The 21,896-nt window shown below is 32.3% G+C and overlaps 3 protein-coding genes across 3 annotated transcripts; all 3 read right to left on the bottom strand.

Moving 5' to 3' along the window:
• Positions 1-6,353: 6,353 nt before the first annotated feature.
• LOC125831278 (uncharacterized) lies at positions 6,354-8,325 on the bottom strand. Its single transcript, XM_049510471.1, has 3 exons — positions 8,026-8,325; positions 7,048-7,787; positions 6,354-6,741 (listed from the first exon to the last, which is right to left on the bottom strand). The coding sequence occupies exons 1-3, from the start codon at positions 8,323-8,325 to the stop codon at positions 6,354-6,356; spliced, it is 1,428 nt and encodes a 475-aa protein (XP_049366428.1).
• A 3,205-nt stretch (positions 8,326-11,530) lies between these two features.
• Positions 11,531-14,021, bottom strand: LOC125831418 (uncharacterized). The gene is made up of 3 exons (XM_049510623.1): positions 13,710-14,021; positions 12,046-12,800; positions 11,531-11,930 (listed from the first exon to the last, which is right to left on the bottom strand). The coding sequence occupies exons 1-3, from the start codon at positions 14,019-14,021 to the stop codon at positions 11,531-11,533; spliced, it is 1,467 nt and encodes a 488-aa protein (XP_049366580.1).
• A 4,611-nt stretch (positions 14,022-18,632) lies between these two features.
• On the bottom strand, positions 18,633-21,564 carry LOC125831275 (uncharacterized). The gene is made up of 3 exons (XM_049510469.1): positions 21,256-21,564; positions 19,565-20,316; positions 18,633-19,020 (listed from the first exon to the last, which is right to left on the bottom strand). Exons 1-3 carry the CDS (start codon positions 21,562-21,564, stop codon positions 18,633-18,635), a joined length of 1,449 nt encoding a protein of 482 aa, XP_049366426.1.
• Between the last annotated feature and the right edge of the window lie 332 nt (positions 21,565-21,896).

The raw sequence follows: 21,896 nt of genomic DNA on the forward strand, positions 1-21,896 counted from the left end.
TCGATTCGATAGTTTGTGGGCGCCATAACTCTTTATAGATTGGAAGAAAACCTCCAAGACATTTGACCCAAATTTCAGAGAAATCTTTAAGAAGGAACTTACGATAACTTCCGCCAACTTTTATTTTGCCACTTACCTAACTTCAAAACTTGAGATGCAACACTTGAACACTTAAAATAGGACATACCACATCATTCTTAATTTATTACTCACCCTCCTTGTCTTTCCACGAAGATACGAGTTAATTTAGACGTTTTGAAAAGTCAGGGTGTTACAGCAAGGGTTCAATTGGTATTGCATATGTATCTTGATAATTCTTATTACTATAATAAGTTGAACAATAATCATCGTGATGTTATTCCTATGTCTGATTGCTGCAAGTGCATGACTACAAGGGATCTCATCATGTTGAAATCTGCCACAACTATACATTCGTGTATTCAGACATACTGTAAACCTCTTTGCACCATCTGTAATGGTATGAAGGTGTATTGTTGATGCGCGTACCTTCATTTAAGAGCATTCATTATCAATAATAAAACCAAAACATAATATGCATAGTAGAGAATTGTTAATACTTACAAGCATACGATGAGACAAATTTCTATTGTCCTCCAACATTTCATTGTATTTACTTGTCAAGGTTGTTGTAGTATTTCTACCTTCTTCGTTGTGTTTCTCATTCCAAGCTTCAATTGTTTTTCTAACAAATTCCAACAATGGTACCACTGGTAACCTTCTTCCAACTAGAATAGCGTTATTTAGTGACTCTGCAATGTTACTTGTTAGTGTCCAAGTCCTTTTTACTGGTGAATGTGCGCGTGACCATTTCTCATAATTTGCTTTTTATAGATAAGCACGGTATTTTGGATTAATTTGATCCATTCTTGTCATCAATTCATCAAACTCTTGAACAATGTAAGCTTTTGCTAATGAAGAATAATGGTCTAACCTCTTCTGTATCTCTGTATGTTTTCTTTAGTAAATTGGTCCATAGATGGTATATGCATGCGTAATGTCTGAATTCGGGATAAATAGCTGCAATAGCATTCCAAATGCTCTTATTTCTATCAGAAACAAAGCACATATCTTCCCTTTCACCGAATGCATTTTTAAAATTCTCAAAGAACCATAACCATGAATCATCATTTTCTGAATCAACTATTCCGTATGCAAGCGGCAAGATGTGACCTATACAACAAATATCTTCAAAATAAATACAACATATATTGATTATATATAAAACAAATCAATCTAGTTGCGGTAATGGTATAAACAGTACCTCCTGGATCTAATGTGCTAGCTATCAACATTGTGCCTTCGTATGTTGATTTTAAATGTGTACCATCCACGACTACTATTGGTCGACAATACTCCCAGCCTCTTATACTTGCATCAAGTGTTGTAAATAAATATAAAAAATGATTTTCATCTGTTTTTTTATAATTCACAATTGTCCCTGGATATGTCTTCTCCAATATATATAGATATGTTGGAATTTTTCCATATGATTCGGCAGGGTCACCTCTTAATGTCTCGAAAGCTTTTTTTTTACCTCTCCATGCTTGCATGTATGTTAATGAAATACCATGTATCCTTAGCATGTCTGCTTGTATGTCTGTTGGTGTGTAAAAGATCTTCAGATCGACATACTTTTCAATCAACATTGCCCCAAGCACACCACTTGTTGATTGTCGCTTTGATTGAATCCGGTCCTTCAATGGACAAGAATGTGTATCATAGAATTTCCTCACTTTGAATAACTTTGAATTATTCAAACATGAGGATTTAAAAACCCATAAACAGTTTTCTGTAGCACACTTTAGATAGTAACTGCAAAAACTCATGCATATTAATACATGGTAAGTTGTTAAAATATATTGATAATTTTTAAAATCAACATATATAATAACTCACCAGGTAGGACTTGATCTTTTTGCAACGAAACAAAACTCTCTTAGAAATGCATATCGCTTCATAACTTCCGATATAGTTTGCTTGTTTATATAAACTTGATCCTCGGCCACCAAATAGTGTTGAGGATTTGAAATTATTTCCGTTCCTTGTGATTCTTCAATGTAACATTCCAAAATTGGATCCATGTTAGTCAAACATAGTGTGTTGGATCCCATAATATGTTGGCGCGTTGTTTGGACATTTGTTTGGTACTCAATGGATTCCATAGCTTTGTCCACACATAAAGGATATTTTGAAAAGAAATCTGAATTGCATCTCTTTTGATCTAAACAAACTTGCACTCCCGTATCGTTATGTATCTTCATTGGTGGAGATGGACCACTCACGAAATACCTTAGTTCCAAATGATAAATAGTTGTGTCCACTCCCAATTGTGAAGCTATAGCTGTAAGCAAGCCTTCGTATTTGGTGGTTGGATCATACATAACTCCTTCAATATTGTAATCCACGTAATTTCCTGCTTAAAATAACAAATTCTTTGTTCAAACATTGATTTTCGATGGTATATAAGCTTTTTATTGAAATACCAAATTATTTACCAAAAATTTAACCATTTAATTATCTTTAAAAAATAGTCAAACAAATACCAAATTATTTGCCAAAAATTTAACCATTTAATTATCTTAAAAAAACAGTCAAACAAATACCAAATTATTTACCAAAAATTTAACCATATAATTATTTTTAAAAAATAGTCAAACAAATACCAAAGTATTTACCAATATTTTAACCATATAATAAACGTAAAAAAAACAGTCAAAGATTACATACCCTTAAAACAATTTTTAAAATTTATGATTTTATTAAGTTACCATCAGTAAATGTACGAACTATTTTGCACATTATTATTTACACCAATTCACATACTTAAAATTCACTAAAATATGTAACATAACTTTATTACGAGGTTCTAATTATATACCATAGATTGTCAAACTTGTAGTTATTGACACCACCAATTACACCAAATTATTTATAACTACACTCACTTTAATATACGTTCATAAGTAAGATACTATAATTTGACCAAACAATACACCAAATCATGCATCAGGCTATTTGTTTGGTGTCAACTATTAGTGACAATTATACCAGATCAAATACCTAAACAAATACAGAAATACATACTGAAAACTTATTGATATAAAATATTTTCTACCATACGGAACACATCATACCAATTAAATATAAACTTTAACAAAAAACAAATTTTACACATCAGTGTACAACAAAATCATACGAAATTGTTGAAATTACACCAAAATTTGGACAATCCCGAACGTCAACCAAATTGTATGAATTAATTTACACCAAAATTGACAAAATATATAAAATGAATAACTACCAAAAAGTACAAAATAGATATTTGTGTAAAATCAAATTCAATCACAAAATAAAAAATCATGAGAATTATTTTTTATATAATTACCTGCTGAGTCCCATCGCCCGTTGTGTTGAATTAGAATTGAGAAATTATTGGTATGCATTTTTTTTAATAATCGTTTTTTGTTTGGCCGATTTTTTAAGTCAGAGAAAGGAGTTATGTTTTTGGTAGGAAATCTTTATTTATGGGAGATAATATATAGCATATTTGAATAAATTAGGGAAGGTAAAATTATTGGAGAAATTTATGGAAAGTGGGATAAGCATGGCTGATTTGGAAAATCTTTTTTTTTTTAAATTTAAATTCTACTTTTGAAAAAAAAGTATTGCTATATAATTGAAAAAAAAAATATTGCTATGTTGGTGTAAATACAATTGTTAATTTGTATACTTAAAAAATCCGCCCGACAAATAATTACTGATAAAATTGGTGATTTACACCAAAGGAGTTGGAATTAAATAACTCGGAGACAACACTTTAGACTTTTTAAAGATTATATTAGATATAATTTAGAATTATTATACTTCCTCTGTCCCATATTATATGTCATCCCTTTCTAAAAATAGCTGGATCACAATATATGTCATTTTATAAAATTTATGCATAAATTACCATATTTTACCCATTATACCCTTGATTGATTAATTAATTAATCTTGAAAATGTATTTACTTTGATTAACCTAGGAAATCTTCAAGTAATTAATTTCATTGGGAGAGTACTTCATTCATTAATTAACTACTTTCCTTATTCACTACTTATTCTATAAAATCTGATTTTGAAAAAAAATATCAACAAACAAATTAAAAATAAAAGATGAAAAAAAAATTAAAAATAATCTTGAAAGTTGAAGCTTCAACAAATTTTATCAAGGAAGATGACATTTCAAAAAGTTCAAAGGATGTAAAAATAGAAGACTCTACCAAAACATGTGAAGGCCAAATTGAGAAAAATCAAGATCCAAATAAAGGAGTTATGCACCATTTAAATAAAAAAACAAATGATTTGTCGAACTAGAACTAAAATTCATTTGTCGTCTAATTTCATTATCAATAACATCAGATGCAACAGAAAAATTTAGATCAATTTGAAGTAATGGAATTTGAATATTTTGTGATGTTGTCATGTTTGCTTTAAAAGTTTATATATAAAAATATAAAAAAAAAATTACACAAAATATATAGGAAAATTGAGGTGGGAAAAACTTGATTTTTTAAATTTTTTGGATAAATTGGTGAAAAAAATTGGCTCCAAAAAATAAAATTTAAATAGTCATCCAAATGCATTTATATTTTTAAAATCTAACATTTCATCATTTATTACAAAATTGTCATAAGCAAACATTAAACAAAGGCATAAAGGTAAAATTATCTTATTTCTTAACGCAAATACAAATGAAAAAGATGACTTAGAATATGGGACGGAGGAAGTATGTACAACAGGAGACACGTTCACTGCCCAAAACTACCCGAAGTTAATTAATTAAATAAAATTCTATGCATATGTGTGACCAAATCAACTTTCCTATAAAACATAATAATAGTACTGTACTAATTGTTCACTTTCACTTATCACTTATTTCGAAAATAAAATTTTATTTTATGTCACTTGTGAGTGTGATTAACGAAGGATCCATCCTGTTTCGGTTCTTGAAAAAAGGGCTTTTATGGCATTGATGAAGAAATTGAGCAAATTTAGGAACTCTGCGAAGACTATTTTGGAAGTGCAGAGTCAGTTGGGAATTTTAAATTGTCATGTCAATTAGTTTCGATGACAAATTTAGTTAGGTGATTTTATTGATATAAATGCTTAAGTTAAGTGATTTTATTGATACAAAATAAAGTTTAGTGATTTTACAAGATAAATTATCAAAGTTGAGTAACCTTTTGAGATATTAACTCCCTAATTACTTGTCCACTTTTGAATTGACACACCTATTAAAAAAACAATAATTGATATAACGAGTTTACCATTTTATCCTATTAATTATGAAGTGGATGAATTAAAAACTTAAGATTTTCAATAAGTTCTACCTTTTTCAAAGTAATTAATTAAGGGTATAATAGGTAAAAAGATTTGTCATTTCTTAATTTATCAAAATTGACAAGTAATTAGGGCCAACTAAAAAAAGAAAAGTGGACAAGTAATTAAGGACGGAGGAAATAATTTTTTTCATGGTATATCCTTAGTATTAAATACTTATTTTCCAAGACATCATTTAATAAAAGATAATTTGGTACGAAAAAATCCTTTTGGCTAGAAAATTTGGCCGAATGGTATTTTACCTACGTTATTTTTACCTTTTTGAACATTTTTACCCTTTTAACTTTAATACATTTTAACTAAAAGATGGAAAAAAGATCAGTTTACTTAAAAATAAAAAAAAATATTATAACTTTTTTAAATTTCTAGCCAAATTTTCTGGTCAATTAAAAAAATTATCAAGTTTCCCAAAAAAGCGTTGAATACTAGACGATGAGGATACACAAGGACCTAGAAGATTTTGGATTGTTTTCAAATATATTTTATTTTCTTTGTTTTTTTCTCCATTATATTGAGGTCCTTTTATTTACTCCATTTATCAAGATATTTAATTTTTTATACATATTTCAAATTTATATAAAAAGAATTATAATGACATAAATTTAAATAGAATTATGTCAGCAACTACACAGTAGGTACCAACAATAAAGTCAAGATTTTTACTAAGAAATTAAAAAAATAAAGGTAAAACTCATATTTCTTGGTTAGTTTTAATTAATATATTTCTGTAATTAGGTTTAGGTTAGGTAAAACTCATATTTCTTGGTCAATAACCTATTGATCATGCAAGAAAATAGCTTCTCCTATCACATGAAATTACTAAAGTTAATAAATTTAACCGCACTCAATATATATGATTTGACGTAAACATCTGGTGCGAGTAAGTATTTAGAGAATATTCATCATAAGTTTTGCTTCTTTCACAAAACTTTAACTACTGAATTTCACAACTAATTTACTGAAAGAAGTCTGTGCTCGAGTAAGGGCTGTTGTTCTTCATATGGAAGATTGCGCGATTCATCAATCTGTTGCAACAGGACACGATCCCTATCTCGTGGATATGTGAAATACAGGAAGGAGTAGATAGAGCAACAAATGACCATTGGAATGCCTATTGCAGTGTACATTGCTTTGGCAAGTGATGCAGCATTTTGTCTATCTGTTTCGATTTCCCCTGAACTTGAAGATCCCTCAGGGATTGGCTTATAACCGAAAACTTGTTGAGCTAAAGAACCAACTAGCAGAGGAGCAAATGATGCTAACAAGGTCTCGAAACATCGATCCAGAGCATAAATGCTTGTTCGAGCTCTCTCAGGAACTATCTCAGCAAATATTGGACTACATTAAAAAGGCATTTTGAGCTTTGTGAATGTACCTAGCATAATAACAAACAGCATACACAATGCAGTTTCACAAAGTGGGGTCTGGGAAGAATAGACCGTACACATATCTTATTTCTACCTTAGAGGAAGAGAAATTGTTTGCAATAGACCCTCGCCTCAAGAAAAAACAGTTCAAAGCAGTACAGAAGAAGAAGTAATGAAAGTACAAGAAGCAATAGTTAATGACAAAAACAACAGATAGTAACAAAACAGAAACTACAACAAAACAATATGATAATATATTGGTTCAGAGTAGATATACCTGTTTGTTGCTGGACTGGTCCATGATGTGCAAAATCCCAATACAAACAGGAATAAACCATGCAAAAAAGCTGTTTTAGGATCATTAGGCAATAGCAGCAGCAGAATTGCAGCTAAGGGAATAGCTGAACCAGTGCTTATCTGAGAGACGATGATCCTACCAGAATTAGGCAAGTGTTTGGCCCAGACATCCCCAATGAATCCTCCAAAAACCGCACCAATTGACATAGAAACTACAAAGAAAGTCGAGATGAGTGCTGTCGTCTTGTGAGAGAATCCAACAAGTTCCAACCACATAGTGGTAAATCTTAGCGATGTCCCATGGAATGACCCGAAAACCCCTTGTGCAACAATTATCTTGAAGGAAGGTACTTTGATAACTGTTTTTGCTTCTTTTAACAGTTCTCTCACTTGTTCTTGAAACGGTTCCAGGGAAGGCTGATCATTTGCATTGACATCTCTGTCAAGAAAGCGGGGATCTTTCGCGAAGAGAAGGACTAAAACACTTATAATACCAACTAGATGAAAGGAGATTCTCCAGCCCGGGATTCCCATGAAGGATGTTTCAGCAATCAGCACAGACATAGTCCCACCAATGATTGCACCAAAACTTCCTGTTAGTGCTAACCATCCAAAAGCTGTACCGCGATTAGTATCATCAGTTGAATCAGCAACTAAAGATAGGATTGCTGGTGTGACAATTGCAAGTCCAATTCCATTCAATCCTCTCGAAATTGCTATCTGTTAAACAACATCAACAAGATAACACTTTCATTCTTGTCATTAGCTCCTAGTAATATACAAGAGACAACATTAAGAACAAGACAAATAACACAAAACCAAAGTTTCTAGTATCCAAGTGTATGCAGACCTTACCACTACCTTAGAGGTAGAGAGATAGACCCTCAGCTCAAGAAAAAACAGTCGAAAGTAGTATATAGAGAAAGAAACACCATCTACAGAGGAATGAAGCAGAGACCTCAGCAAAGGTAGAGGAGATGGCAACAAGGAAAGTGGCACCGGACCAAAGGAAAGCACCGAGAGCAATGACATTAGCACGATTATGACGGGCAGCAAGGAATGCAGCAAGAGGGTAACAAAGACATTGAACTAATGATCTGTAGAGACTAAGTGAGCCAAGACCAGCAGGATCAATGCGCAAATCCTTGCCAACTTCTTTGTAAACTCCAGGTAACAGACTTTCATCAGCCATTTCCATTATAGCAGCAAAATTTATCAATATAACTGTCAAGTTGTTCTTGAACTTCATCATCACCATTAATATCTCAATTAGCAAACCCTTTTTTTTTTGTTTTGAAATTCAATGTTTACATTTAGTACATGCACATAGATATATATGAGGAACTCGAGAAAAAGTTATTGGAACTATAAATATAAGTATTATAGTAAAGGCCATAGACAACTACTGAACATTTTCTAATTTAAGATATTTCAACTATTAGTTGTCTTACTTTCCTGTTTACACAAAATCATAAATAAAAAGAATGTTCAAAATTTAACCGTAATCGATAATCTAACTGTAAATTTGACTTTGCTGAACGGATTAAAATATTATAATTAACGCCTTGTTGTTATTGTTGCTTCAATTATCGTATTATTTTGTCATTATTTATTACTCATTCTCTTCTTTATTATTTTCAACATGGCTTCTACAACTATATATGATTTACATAATTGGCCTTTTTATATGCTTTACTAATATATAGAATTTTATTTTATTTAAAAAAAAAAGGAATCATCACTCTCAATAAAGTGAAAGCATAAAATAAAATAATACAAAGTACTTTGGGAAAGAAATATTTGAAATTCCATTTTCAAGAATATCCCTACATATATCACTTAATTGAAATGTTACAATTTCGCCAAAATTTATTGTTTTACCTTTCTCCCTATCTATTATTTACGAACTTAATTAACTTACAATAATAACTACGTCTCAATCTGAAATAGTATGAGTAGGCTATATTCATCATTGTTGACACCCAATTTTGGACCTCCACATTATAGATTAATTACTGAGCTTCTTCAGTCTCGAACGAATAAAACAATTAGTTTTATAAAATCTCAAAAGAAAAATATTATAGTTTGCAAGTTATTTTAAATAGTTGTGTCATTTTTATAATTTTTAAATAATATATGTGTTTTATATAATTATGTATATTTTAAGAATATTTGAAAATCATCACAAAAGATTTTACATTTTAGTTAAATATTTTATTAATTTAATTTAGTTTAAATTATAGTTATAATTTTGAGTTAATTAGTTTGTAATTAAATTAATTATTTTATAATCGATTTAATTATTTTATTTCGTTAAAATTAAGAAGCTCCTTGATTAATTTATATAAGCTCGTCTTATTTAAATTTTGGCCGAATTCGCTAATCAATTCAATTTGGCTACGTTTTGAACCTTATTGGGTTAGATTGTTAATTCACATGGCTAGTTACAATTTTAGCCATTCCATACCTTATCTCTAATTTGTTGACCAATTTTGGGCCCTTTTTTTTTTTTACCTCTTTTCAGCAGCCCAAATCAATTCCCCTTCTATTTTCCACTAACCCAGGCCCATTCCCAACCTTATCAGCAGCCCATTCCCACAAAAAGACCCACCCACACAATACAACAACAACGACCAAACGATTCTGATGCCTCTGTTTTGGTTGATGCTATCTTTGTGTTTTTGTTTAGTTAATAGTTTGCAATATTTACTGACTTGTTTGATGCCGGATTATCAACTTTGTCTCTTACTTAGTTTTGTTGCCTTCATTTAAAGTATTTAAGAGCCTAAATTTATGTGTCGGATAATTTGATAATAAAAGAATAGTTTCACGCTCCTTTCCTTCCCACTTTACATATAAACATTGATACTTTTGTTTAAAGTATAGCACATCATGCACCTGCAATAGATTTTTTCTTACTGCCAATACAATAATTGTTGCTATTACAATCTTATCAATTTTATGTTTCATAGAAAAGATGAGATATGTGGATGTAATTAGCTTTTCCCTTTGCCTCCTAACTTATCAGCTTCTCTATTTGAATATTCATGTTCATTAGTCTAATATTTGTGATATGTAGTTAATGTGCATGTTTTGGTTGTAGTGTGGTAGTTATATATAAATTTATCTATTTCATATCATGGTCAATTCTATATGTATACTCAAGAACAAATACCTCTATGCTTAGATCTATTATTGAGGGACCTTTGGCAAGTATTTTCATCGGTTATTAACTAAATGTCATACTCCAAGGATGGGTGACAGTTAGTGTTATGTTTTATCTTTTTTTTTTTAAATCACGTAAAACTTCACTATCAATACCATACATTCCTGGGAATTCGTGATAAAATTTATTAAAAGATTAGAAGGAAGAAAGTGTTATACTAGAGATTTCATTTTTAATAAATGATTACAGTATGTTAGAGCATCCTTTTTAAAAAATAAAAAAATAAAAAAATGCACAACAACCTTCTTTAGGCCTTTTTTCTTGGATAAATGTGATTGTATGAGACTGAAGCATTGTTATCTTTCGGTTTTAATGACAAAAGGCTAAAGTTCTTATTTGAGCTCCAAAAATAAGAATGTATTCCTCTCCTTGAAGTTATTTTCCAGATCTTTGAATAAAATGCTTTAACATACCTCTAACCATTCCCTTGTTTTAAATATACGGTTAAAATATAGCATTAACCGGCAACTAAGGTCTCTTGGATCAGACTTCATAATGGTCTTTAGAATTTTTCTTGTCTTAATTAAACTAGCTTTCACATTGTGCAAAAAAAATTCTTTTCGTGATTTCTGTTAGACTTAGTATTGTTCTTAAATTTGAGATAAAACATGTCTGCTTGAAATTCTTTTTTTTTTAGTGATCAATGATTTAAGTTCTATCTTATTGTGATCTTATATGTTAGATTATTTGTTGTCGGTTTACCGAAGCATATGGTTTGTTAAATCCCTTTTTCCTTTATACCATGCATCTGATATCGAGTCCACCGGACTCCAATCCTGGCCTCCTTGCATCTCTTTTGTTTGTTGGGATGAACCCAACAACTCTCCGAGTCAATCCCCATGCCAAATGTCACGAAAGGGAAGTATCAACATAGCTTTCGGAAGCTTCCACAAAACAGTACACAGATACACAAGTCTCAGAAAGCTGAAAACAGGCTGAGATACATATAAGTTTTGAAAATTATAATTTTTCTTAATTTATTTAAAAAATTAAGTGGCGACTCTTTTCTAAGTATTTTTCTCAAATTGTTTTATACTTGAGACATTTCAAAAGGTGATTTTTCTAAAGATAGGAAAATTACGACATAACAATCATCACTTCTCTTCATTTAAGCTCAACGTATGTCATAGTGAATTAGTTAACTTTCATACTGCAATAATACAAACAACATAGCAAGAAGTGAGATTGTACTTGTTGGATTCTATGTACAGACAACCTAAAATTTCGTCGGAGGATTTCAACTAATTGCTGAAAGAATTCTGTGCTCATCGTGCTCGAGTAAGGGCTGTTGTTCTTCGGATGGAGAATTGCCTGTTTCTTCAATCAGCTGCAACCGTACACGATCTCTATCTCGTGGATATGTGAAATACAGGAAGGAGTAGATAGAGCAACTAATGACCATTGGAATGCCTATTGCAGTGTACAATGCCTTGGCAAGTGATGCAGCATTTTGTCTATCTGTTTCAATTTCTTGTGAGCTTGTTGACCCCTCGGGGATCGGCTTATAACCAAAAACTTGTTGAGCTAAAATACCAACCACCAATGGAGCAAAAGACGATATTATGGTCTCAAAAGATCGATCCAGAGCATAAATGCTTGTCCGAGCTCTCTCTGGTACTATCTCAGCAAATATAGGACTACAAACATGTCAATAGTGAGATATTTCAGTGTAACTTCTCAAGTTAAATTCAGAACAGGAAAAATGTGCTAAACATTCTATAAAAATGATATATTGGATGAGAAGAGACGTACTTGTTTGTCGCTGAACCACACCATGATATGATTGATCCCATGATGAACAAGACTAAACCGTGCAACGTAGCTGTTTTAGGATCATTAGGCAATAGCAGCAGAAGAATTGCAGCTATTGGAATTGCTGATCCCGTGCTTATCTGTGCGAGTATAATCCTACCAGAATTAGGCAAGTGCTTAGACAGTACATCCCCCATGAATCCTCCAAACAACGAGCCAAGTGAGTCAGCAACTCGAAACAAAGTCCAGAGAAGAGCTGTTGTCTTGTGAGAGAATCCTACAAGCTCCAACCACATTGTGGCAAATGACAATGCTGACCAGGGGAACGTCCCGGAAACCCCTTGGGCGATAAGTATTTGAAAAGAGGGCACTTTGATAACCGCTTTTGCTTCTTTTAGCAGTTCACTAACTTCTTCTTGAAATGATTTTAGTTTAAGTTGATCAGTTTCTTTGTCAGCCTTACTTCCAAGATATCGTGGATCGTTGGCAAAGAGACGGACTAAAAAACCAACAAGAACACTTACAATACCAACGAGATGGAAAGAGAGTCTCCAACCAGGGATCCCCATGAATGATGTTTCAGCTATCAGCACAGACAAAAGCCCACCAAGGATTGAGCCAAAACTTGATGTTAGTGCTAACCATCCAAAAGCAGTACCGCGGTTACTCTCGTTAGTTGAGTCAGCAACTAAAGATTGGATTGCTGGTGTGACTATTGCAAGTCCTATTCCATTCAATCCTCTCGAAATCGCTATCTGTTAAACAACATCTGTGAGGTGATAAAACAATTCTTACAGCCTAAATTCAAGAATGATGATACTTCTATTGAGGTGGGAGAGCCCAAGGCCCTATATCAGATCCCGATTAAAACGGTGTGAGATTCAAGTCCCATACTTTGCAATAGGATCATAACATATACATACAAAAAAATCATTTTTACCCTATTTATACAAAACGATTTTTCAACGAAGGAGATTCAATTGAGCTCCTTCCTTGGTTTTGACTCTGTCAATGTACAGACAAGGACAGAGCCACAACAGAAGTTATTGTTTGTTGGGTCCACAAAACACCACATTGGAAGCTGAAAAGAAGAGTAAGCTACTTATAAGGTGTTGAATACTCTGTCTTTTGGGGAAAATCAGATAAAACTTAATCTAAAGCAGACAATATCACACTGTGAACCCATCAACAACAACATTAGTGTAATCCCACAACTGCACTGGTGGAGCCAGAACTTGCATTAAGGGTTTAAAATATGAAAAAGTAAACACTGGAAAAGTCAAAAGGGTTCAACATCTACTATATATATATATATATATATATACATAAAAAAATAATTTTAACCATATATAAACAGTATAATTTTGTGCTAATAGCTCAGCCCTATGACCACAAGTGGACAAAATATACTATTATTTAGTGCAGGTAGAGAGATTGTTTCCGACAAACCCTTGACTCAAGACAAACATAAACAGTATAATTTTCTACCGAAGACCCTTACTAGCTCGGCCCCTACAACCACAAGCAGACAAAATTAACCCTTATTTCTACAGACAGAGAGACTGTTTCCGACAGATCCTCTACTCAAGACAAACATAAACACAACATATATGAAAACACAAGCAGTAACAACAACATGATATATGCGACATAAATTAAATAACCTGAGTGAAGGTGGAAGAGATGGCAACAAGGAGAGTAGCAGCAGACCAAAGAAAAGCACCAAGAGCAATGACATGAGCTCTGTTATGACGAGCAGAAAGATAGGCAGCTAATGGATAACAAAGACATTGAACTAATGATCTAAACAGAGTAAGAGAACCAAGACCAGTTGGATCAGTATGCAAATCTTTGCCAATTTCTGTATAAACATTAGGTAACAAAGTCTCATCAGCTTTCTCCATTATACCAGCAATATTCACTAATACAAGAGTCAACCTATCTGATCTTAACTTCTTCATGACTTCTAGTACCATTATTATCGAGCTATGAGAGTAATGGTTTAAACAATTTGGTTATACATTGTGTATATATAATTGAATTCTCTGTAGAAGGTGTTGACTAATAACCTTATGTTTCTCTGTTTTAGAGCTAGTTGTTTTATATTACTTGACCCCTGTTGAACTGACATATTTCTTAAGAAAAATTTAATTAATGATCATTTGGATTGGAGCTCTAAATTTGACTAGTACTTTATGTAGTTATTTAATAGAGTAGTATGAATGATATGAGAAGAAAAAAGTACTCCTTCCGTTTAGAAAATAATGATCTAGTTTTGTTTTTAGGTAACACTTTAATTTCAACTTTTCACGGGACTTGTTTTAAGGCTACAATAGTAAAGGGCATTTTGGTACATTTAACACAACTTCAATTTAGAACCACAAGATTAAAAATCTTCTTTCTTTTCTTAAATTCCGTTCCAAATCAAATTAGGTCATTCTTTTTTAAACGGAGGGAGTAATAAGACTTTCTTGATTTGTTAAAAGGCGGAATGACCTGAGAGGCCCCTGTACTTGGCTTCGTTTGTCAGTTGAACCCTTCTACTCATCGTTTTGCCAAATGAACCCTTAAGCTCAATGAAACTCTATTTTTTAAACCCTTCTGACCATTGACCGAGCTTATGTGGCACTGAAATGGCTTAGTTGGACAAATACGTAACCCCACGCGTTTTGAAGCAAGTGAATACAATATTTTTAATTTAAAATTATTAAAATTATAAGACAAAACAATAATAATAAATTTTTTTAAAAAAAAATACTAAAAAACTCCTTCTTTACTACACCCCACCTCGCCCCCGCCCCACCCCCCACCCCTTCTATCTTCTTCTTCAGGCCCACCCCACCCCACCTATTTTCTCTTCTTCTTCAACCTCAGCCCCCATCCTCCATCGCCCCTACTCATTTTCTCCTCTTGTTCTTCTTCAACTTCAGCCCACATCCACCCCCACCCCCCCACCCTGCTCCTTTTCTCTTCTTTTTCTTTAACGTACACATTATCACAATAAAATTATCAAATAAAAAATTGAAATTTTTTTTTTTTTGCAAGTAAATATACCATTCACCATTTTTATAAACTTAATTCTTTAAGATCTACTACTTGAATTTACATATAAATATATGTTTTTCAATTTGAAGTTTTCTTGATATCTATTTTTATCGAATCAAAATAAATAGAACCATAAAGCATGTGCAAGAACTAATTATAATCTATCACATTTTGTGATTGAAGAAATTTTTGAGTGTGAACTATGAAGAAAGATGAAAATGGTGATTTTTATTTTTGGGATGAAAATGATAGAAGGTGGGAAGGGAGTGAATGGTACAGAGAGAGAAAATTGCATTTTTTAAAAATATTATTTATTTTTAAATATTTAATTTCTAATGTGTTATTAAAATAATGATAGAAATAATGACGTGTCATTAAAAAATGACGTGGTATTCATGTGTAAAATGAGTGTACTACACGCACACTCATCAGATGAGAAAAGGTCTAAAATATTGTGTTTGAATGAGTTTAAGGGTTTAGTTGGCAAAGTCATAAGTACAAGGATCCAACTTATAAATCGAGTCAAGTACAAAAGTCTCTCAGGCCATTCCGCCTTGTTAAAATGAAACATTTATTTTTTCATAGAATGGTCAATTAAAATTTAAAAAAAAATAAGGAGTACTTCTTTTGTTTCAAAATAGTTGTTGTCCTTGCTAAGAAAATTTGTTATTTCAAAAGTCAATGCAAAATTATTTATTTATTCTATTTTATTGTTAGATGTAATTGTTATTAAAGACTAAAACCAACTCAATTATGACACATTAATAAAGTAAATAATCAATATTTTAAGACGTAAATAAAGATAAAATAGTCAAATACACTTTTCAATTTATATTTTTTTAAAATGTGTAAATAAAAAATATGACAATATTTTGAGACCGAGAGAGTAGTATATTTCATAATTTTATTTAGATATTTGAACTACTAAACACTTTATCACATGATAACTTATTCCTATTAAACATTTCTGATCCAAATTTCGAAGAAAATTGATGTGTCTAATTAAAGAAAGTATCATGATTTTATGTGGTATTGCTTGAAAATAAGAGTAGAAACTTTTAAAAAATTTGAACAAAAAATATCTATTATGAACACTTTATCATGTTCTCGATCAGAACATATTCTAATTAATTCAAATATTTAAATAAAACTTATTGAAGTTGAATGATCTTGAACTTTTAATCTGTTATCACACGGGCATCCATGAATATTCCCTCTGTTACTATTTACATATCGTCTTTACTAAAAATAAATATTTCTTAATATTTGTCATTTCGCAAAATCAATGCATAAATGACATTATTATTCTTATTTTACTCTTGAGAGTTATTAGCCTTAAAAGTATGTATTTGACCAACAAAGATAAACTAAGTAATTACCTCATGTTTATTGATCAAATTAATTAATCAAAATAAATCAATTCGTTCATGGATTGAAAACTTAACTTTAAGAGAATACTAAATAAGAGCGCAATAATAAACTTATCTAGTTTCTTAAGGAACATAAAATCTAGAATAGTAACAACTAAATAAAAACGGAAGAGTAACATCTTTGACTTTAAAAATTCACGATTACTCAAAATAATTTATTTTTAATATCATTGCGTGTAATTTCATATGATAAAATTATGACATGTATAGCAGGAGACACGTTAAATGCTCAAAACTTGGAAAATGTATTATGTGGGACCAAATTAAGTTCCCAAAAAAGCGTTGAATATTAGACGATGAGGATACACCAACCTAGAAAATTTTGGGTAGTTTACAAATGGATTTTTTTTCTTTTGTTTCCCCATCATTTGGGGTCCTATGTTCGGAGCATGTACTGAAGTCTCAATTAAATTTAAATTGTACATTGTAGGAGCTAATTGGGGGTGGTACTTTCAATCGAATTTTTTCCAAAGGCTCGAACTCAATACATCTGATTAAGAGTGGAGCAGTCTCACTACTGCACCACAACCCATATTAGTGGGTCATTTTCTTTTACTCCCTCAGTCGAAATTCGAGATATTTCAGTTTTAATTATAAATATTTGAAATATCAAATTATATATTTAATTTTTTTATAAAAAGTATTACAAATCAATAGAGCTAATGATTTAAAAGAAATTGAGAAAATTATAATAAAATATTTATTTTTTTAAATACTAACATCTTCACGTGAGATGGAAAGAATAATAATACTTCTACGTTGTTTTTGCTTTATTAGGAAGCAAATTAGAAGAATTAGTGTTTACGTGAAGATAACATGCTATGAAAATGTGTAAGCAAGATCTCAATTGAAAAAAAATAAAATAGAAGTAGAATAGTGTGATTAATTAGACAGTAGATATCAATTATTTTATTTTATTGAGTGTCATATCTGAACTATCAAGAAATATATCCAAACGTTGATCAGATCAATGTTTATCTAAAAATGCTTCTAGCCGCGTTAATTTGTCCATAAAATCTCCATCCACTTAGCATATATAATTGCTCTATTAGCTGACATACTAATATTTTTAGATATATTCTTAATTGACTTCTTTAAAAACCCCAAAATTTCCTTCGGAGATTTCAATGCCACGATAGAGACGAGATCACAGCTAAAAAGGTGGAGAAGAAGATGATGGATGTGACAGTTGAAATAAATTGATTTATACGATGATAGTTTTAACCTAACTTTAATTAACTTTTAACCTAATATTAATTATTTAGATTTGCCACACTAAAATTATTTTTTCCACGCATGGAGTGTCACATGATAAATTTTTTAAGCAAAAGATCATAAAAATAAGGCGAGTACCCCCTTTTATGCGTATTTTTAGATGTAGACATCATTAATCCAAGTTTGGTTCTTACACTATAATAAAGATTAAAACTTTCTCTAATCAAGCTAGTTTGTTTTTAAGAGCTAGAGTTTTGTATTTTGAGTTTTGATGAATTAATAAACTATAGAGCAAAGGGATCTAATTAAAGGACCTGGTCCTTATAGTTCTCGCTGTAGAGGACAAGTCAATAGTGTGCAACTATAAGTGGTTAGTGGGCATTGTCGTAGAGGCACGGAAAGGACAATAGTCCTCGATCAATGGTATGCTATTAGGTTGGTTTGTCTCTCTTATATATTGGATATGTTGACAAGAAACAACCTAGTTTTTACAATTAAGAATATTCAAAGCAAAAGTCATTTTCTCAAGGAAGAACTACTCTCACACGCAACGAGGAACCTGATCGAGTGTTGCAGCGTCTTAAGTTACTCTTTGAGTTTAGTGTATTGTGCTCTCATATCGTAGATCTATTCCTATGTTATAAAGCATCATAGACTGTTTCATTTCATTTGTGAGTTGTGTTACTGGATAGAGTTATCTAAGTGGTGTTGTTAAAGTTTAAATTAACTAGAGTAGTCGATATAGTAGGCAATTTTTATTGCTTATTCAGTATCAATGTTATTGTATCAAATAAACTATGGGAAATCGACACAAATAGTCGTCGCCCACTAAGAAAATAGCTGGCAAATGTATATTATCAGCTATGGATACAATCTATGGACTCTTAACTAACTTGCTCAAAGAAGTCTCTGCTCATCGTGCTCAAGTAAGGGCTGTTGTTCTTCGGATGGAGAATTCCCCATTTCATCAATCTGTTGCAACAGGACACGATCTCTATCTCGTGGATATGTGAAATAGAGGAGGGAATAGATGGAGCAACAAATGACCATTGGAATGCCTATTGCAGTGTACATTGCTTTGGCAAGTGAGGCAGCATTTTGTCTATCTGTTTCGATTTCCCCTGAGGTCGAAGCTCCCTCAGGGATTGGCTTATAACCAAAAACTTGTTGAGCTAAAGTACCAACCAGCATAGGAACAAATGATGCTATGATGGTCTCGAGAGATCGATCCAGAGCATAAATGCTCGTACGAGCTCTCTCAGGAACTATCTCAGCAAATATTGGACTACAAACATGTCAAGAAAGTAAAATATCAAAAACCATCTCTAAGATCAATGTAAAAAAAACATAAAAAGGGCATTTTAATGTGAAAATTCAGTCATTTTCATTTCCTTTTTTCATCATTTCGAGCCTTGTGGATGTACCTAACATAACAACAACAACAACAACATAGACAATGTAGTTTCACAAAGTGGGGTCAGATGCAGAGAGATTGTTTCTGATAGATCATCGGCTCATGAAAAAAAAGTGCAGAAAGTATAAAGAACAACAGATAATAACAAAAACAGCAGATAGTAACAGAACAAAACTACAACAAAACATTATGATAACCAATAGATGATAGTAACAGAAATCAAAGGAAAAGAAACTACATGAGCAATACTACGACTACTAATTCATATGCAAGAGGAAACAGTGAATAAGGCGGTATAAAGAGAAAGAAGTGGTAATTGTTTGAAAGACTGAATAAATAAAAATGCTGAACTACAAACTGGAAAAATCTGTCAAGTGTTTGAAACAAATGGTATATTGGTTTAGAGTAGATATACCTGTTTGTTGCTGGACCGCTCCATGATGCGCAAAATCCCAATATAAGCAGGACTAAACCATGCAACAAAGCTGAGGAAGGATCATTAGGCAATAGCAGCAGCAAAATTGCAGCTAAGGGAATAGCTGAACCAGTGCTTATCTGAGAGAGCATGATCCTACCAGAATTAGGCAAGTGCTTAGCCAATACATCCCCCATGAATCCTCCAAAAACCGCGCCACATGACAGAGAAACTACAAACAAACTCGAGATGAGCGCTGTTGTCTTGTGAGAGAAGCCAACAAGCTCCAACCACATAGTGGTAAATGAGAGTGATGTCCCAAGGAATGACCCGAAAACCCCTTGTGCAACAATTATCTTGAAGGAAGGTACTTTGATGACCGATTTTGCTTCTTTTAGCAGTTCTCTCACTTGTTCTTGAAATGGTTCCGGGGGAGGTAGATCTTTTGCATTGACATTTATGTCAAGAAAGCGGGGATCTTTGGCAAAGAGACGGACTAAAAGACCAACAAGAACACTTATAATACCAACCAGGTGAAAGGAGATTCTCCAGCCAGGGATTCCCATGAATGATGTTTCAGCAATCAGCACAGACATAAGCGTACCAAGGATTGAACCAAGACCTCCTGTTAGTGATAGCCATCCAAAAGCCGTACCGCGATTAGTATCATGAGTTGAATCAGCAACTAGAGATAGGATTGCTGGTGTGACAATTGCAAGTCCTATTCCATTCAATGCTCTCGAAATTGCTATCTGTTAAACAACATCAACAAGATAACACTTCCATTCTTGTCATAGTTTCAGAAAGGCATAACACAAACAAAACACTCAAACTTGACGACAGCTGACAAGTAAACACTCCAACTTTGAGTATGCACATCCAAATACCTCAACTCGTCTCTATTGTATTAGTTGAACACTCCAACTTACAAAATGATAAGATCTAGACACCTCCAAAAATTATGTGTCACAACATTGGGTGTCCACGAGACACAATGAGGATGAGTTGGAGTGTTTAGTTGTTAGTTGAGACTGAACTAAGATGTGTTACATATATTCATAGATCAGTATATACCTTAGACCATTCCTCAATGATAACTAACAAAACAAGTCCACACTTCCAAATTTAAGTTGGTAGCATTTAGATACTTAAAACCTCAACAAAGATAAATTCCTAAAGGCTACTTATCAAGAATTATTTTTCTTATCCTGATAGTCTTGTTGTCTTTGACTCTTACTAATAAACAAAAGACAACAATAAAAACAAAACAAATAACTCTTATAATCCAATTGATATCAAGTTAGTTCGCACTCCACTCTTAACTCTCAAGAAAAGCATAGAATCCAATATATACAACCTCAAACTTTCCATTTCTAAAGAAATCAGAGTCAACAACAAAAACATACTCAGTGTACTAATCTCACAAAGTATGGTTTGCGGAGGTTAAGTGTACGCAGACCTTACCACTACCTTAGTGGTAGAGAGTTAGTTCCTGATAGATTGGTGAAAATCTTATCAGTTCCTCAGAAAATTACACTGTATATTGTGTATATACAATAAATATTGGTGAAAATCCTGTCTCTATCACAACACGGATCTACACTACCAACACTATTTTCATGAAATATCAACTAGAATTCAACTCATTTCTATATTTGAAAAACACCATCTATAGAGGAAGAAGCAGAGACCTCAGCAAAGGTAGAGGAGATGGCGACAAGAAAAGTGGCACTGGACCAAAGGAAAGCCCCGAGAGCAATGACATTGGCACGATTATGACGAGAAGCAAGGAATGCAGCAAGAGGGTAACAAAGACATTGAACTAATGATCTGTAAAGACTCAGTGAACCAAGACCAGCAGGATCAATGCGCAAATCCTTGCCAACTTCTTTGTAAACTCCAGGTAACAGAGTTTCATCAGCCATTTCCATTATAGCAGCAAAATTTATCAATACAAGCGTCAATGTATCTGATCTCAAGTAGTTCTTGAGCTTCATCATGAACAAAGCTTTGTTTTTTTTCTCTTTTTTTGGTTGTAAGTCTATATTAACATTTAGGACATGCACACACATAAATGAAGAACTCGAGATAAAGTTATTGGAACTATAAAAGAATAATATAAATGTATGTATTGTAGTAGGATTTAAGTAAAGGCCAAATATAGACAACTACTGAAGTATCACGTTTTCTTATTTTGGATATTTCAATTGAGTCAAATACCTACCTGCTCCGTTCTATATTAGTTGTCTACTTTCTTGTTTATACGTGCCTTAAGAAATCATAATTAACAAGGATAGTTTTACTAATTTAAACTAAGTTGTTCAAAATTGAA

Source organism: Solanum verrucosum, unplaced genomic scaffold (assembly GCF_900185275.1).
Source record: "Solanum verrucosum unplaced genomic scaffold, falcon-dt-bn FXZP01000049.1, whole genome shotgun sequence".
NCBI classification, from domain to species: domain Eukaryota; kingdom Viridiplantae; phylum Streptophyta; class Magnoliopsida; order Solanales; family Solanaceae; genus Solanum; species Solanum verrucosum.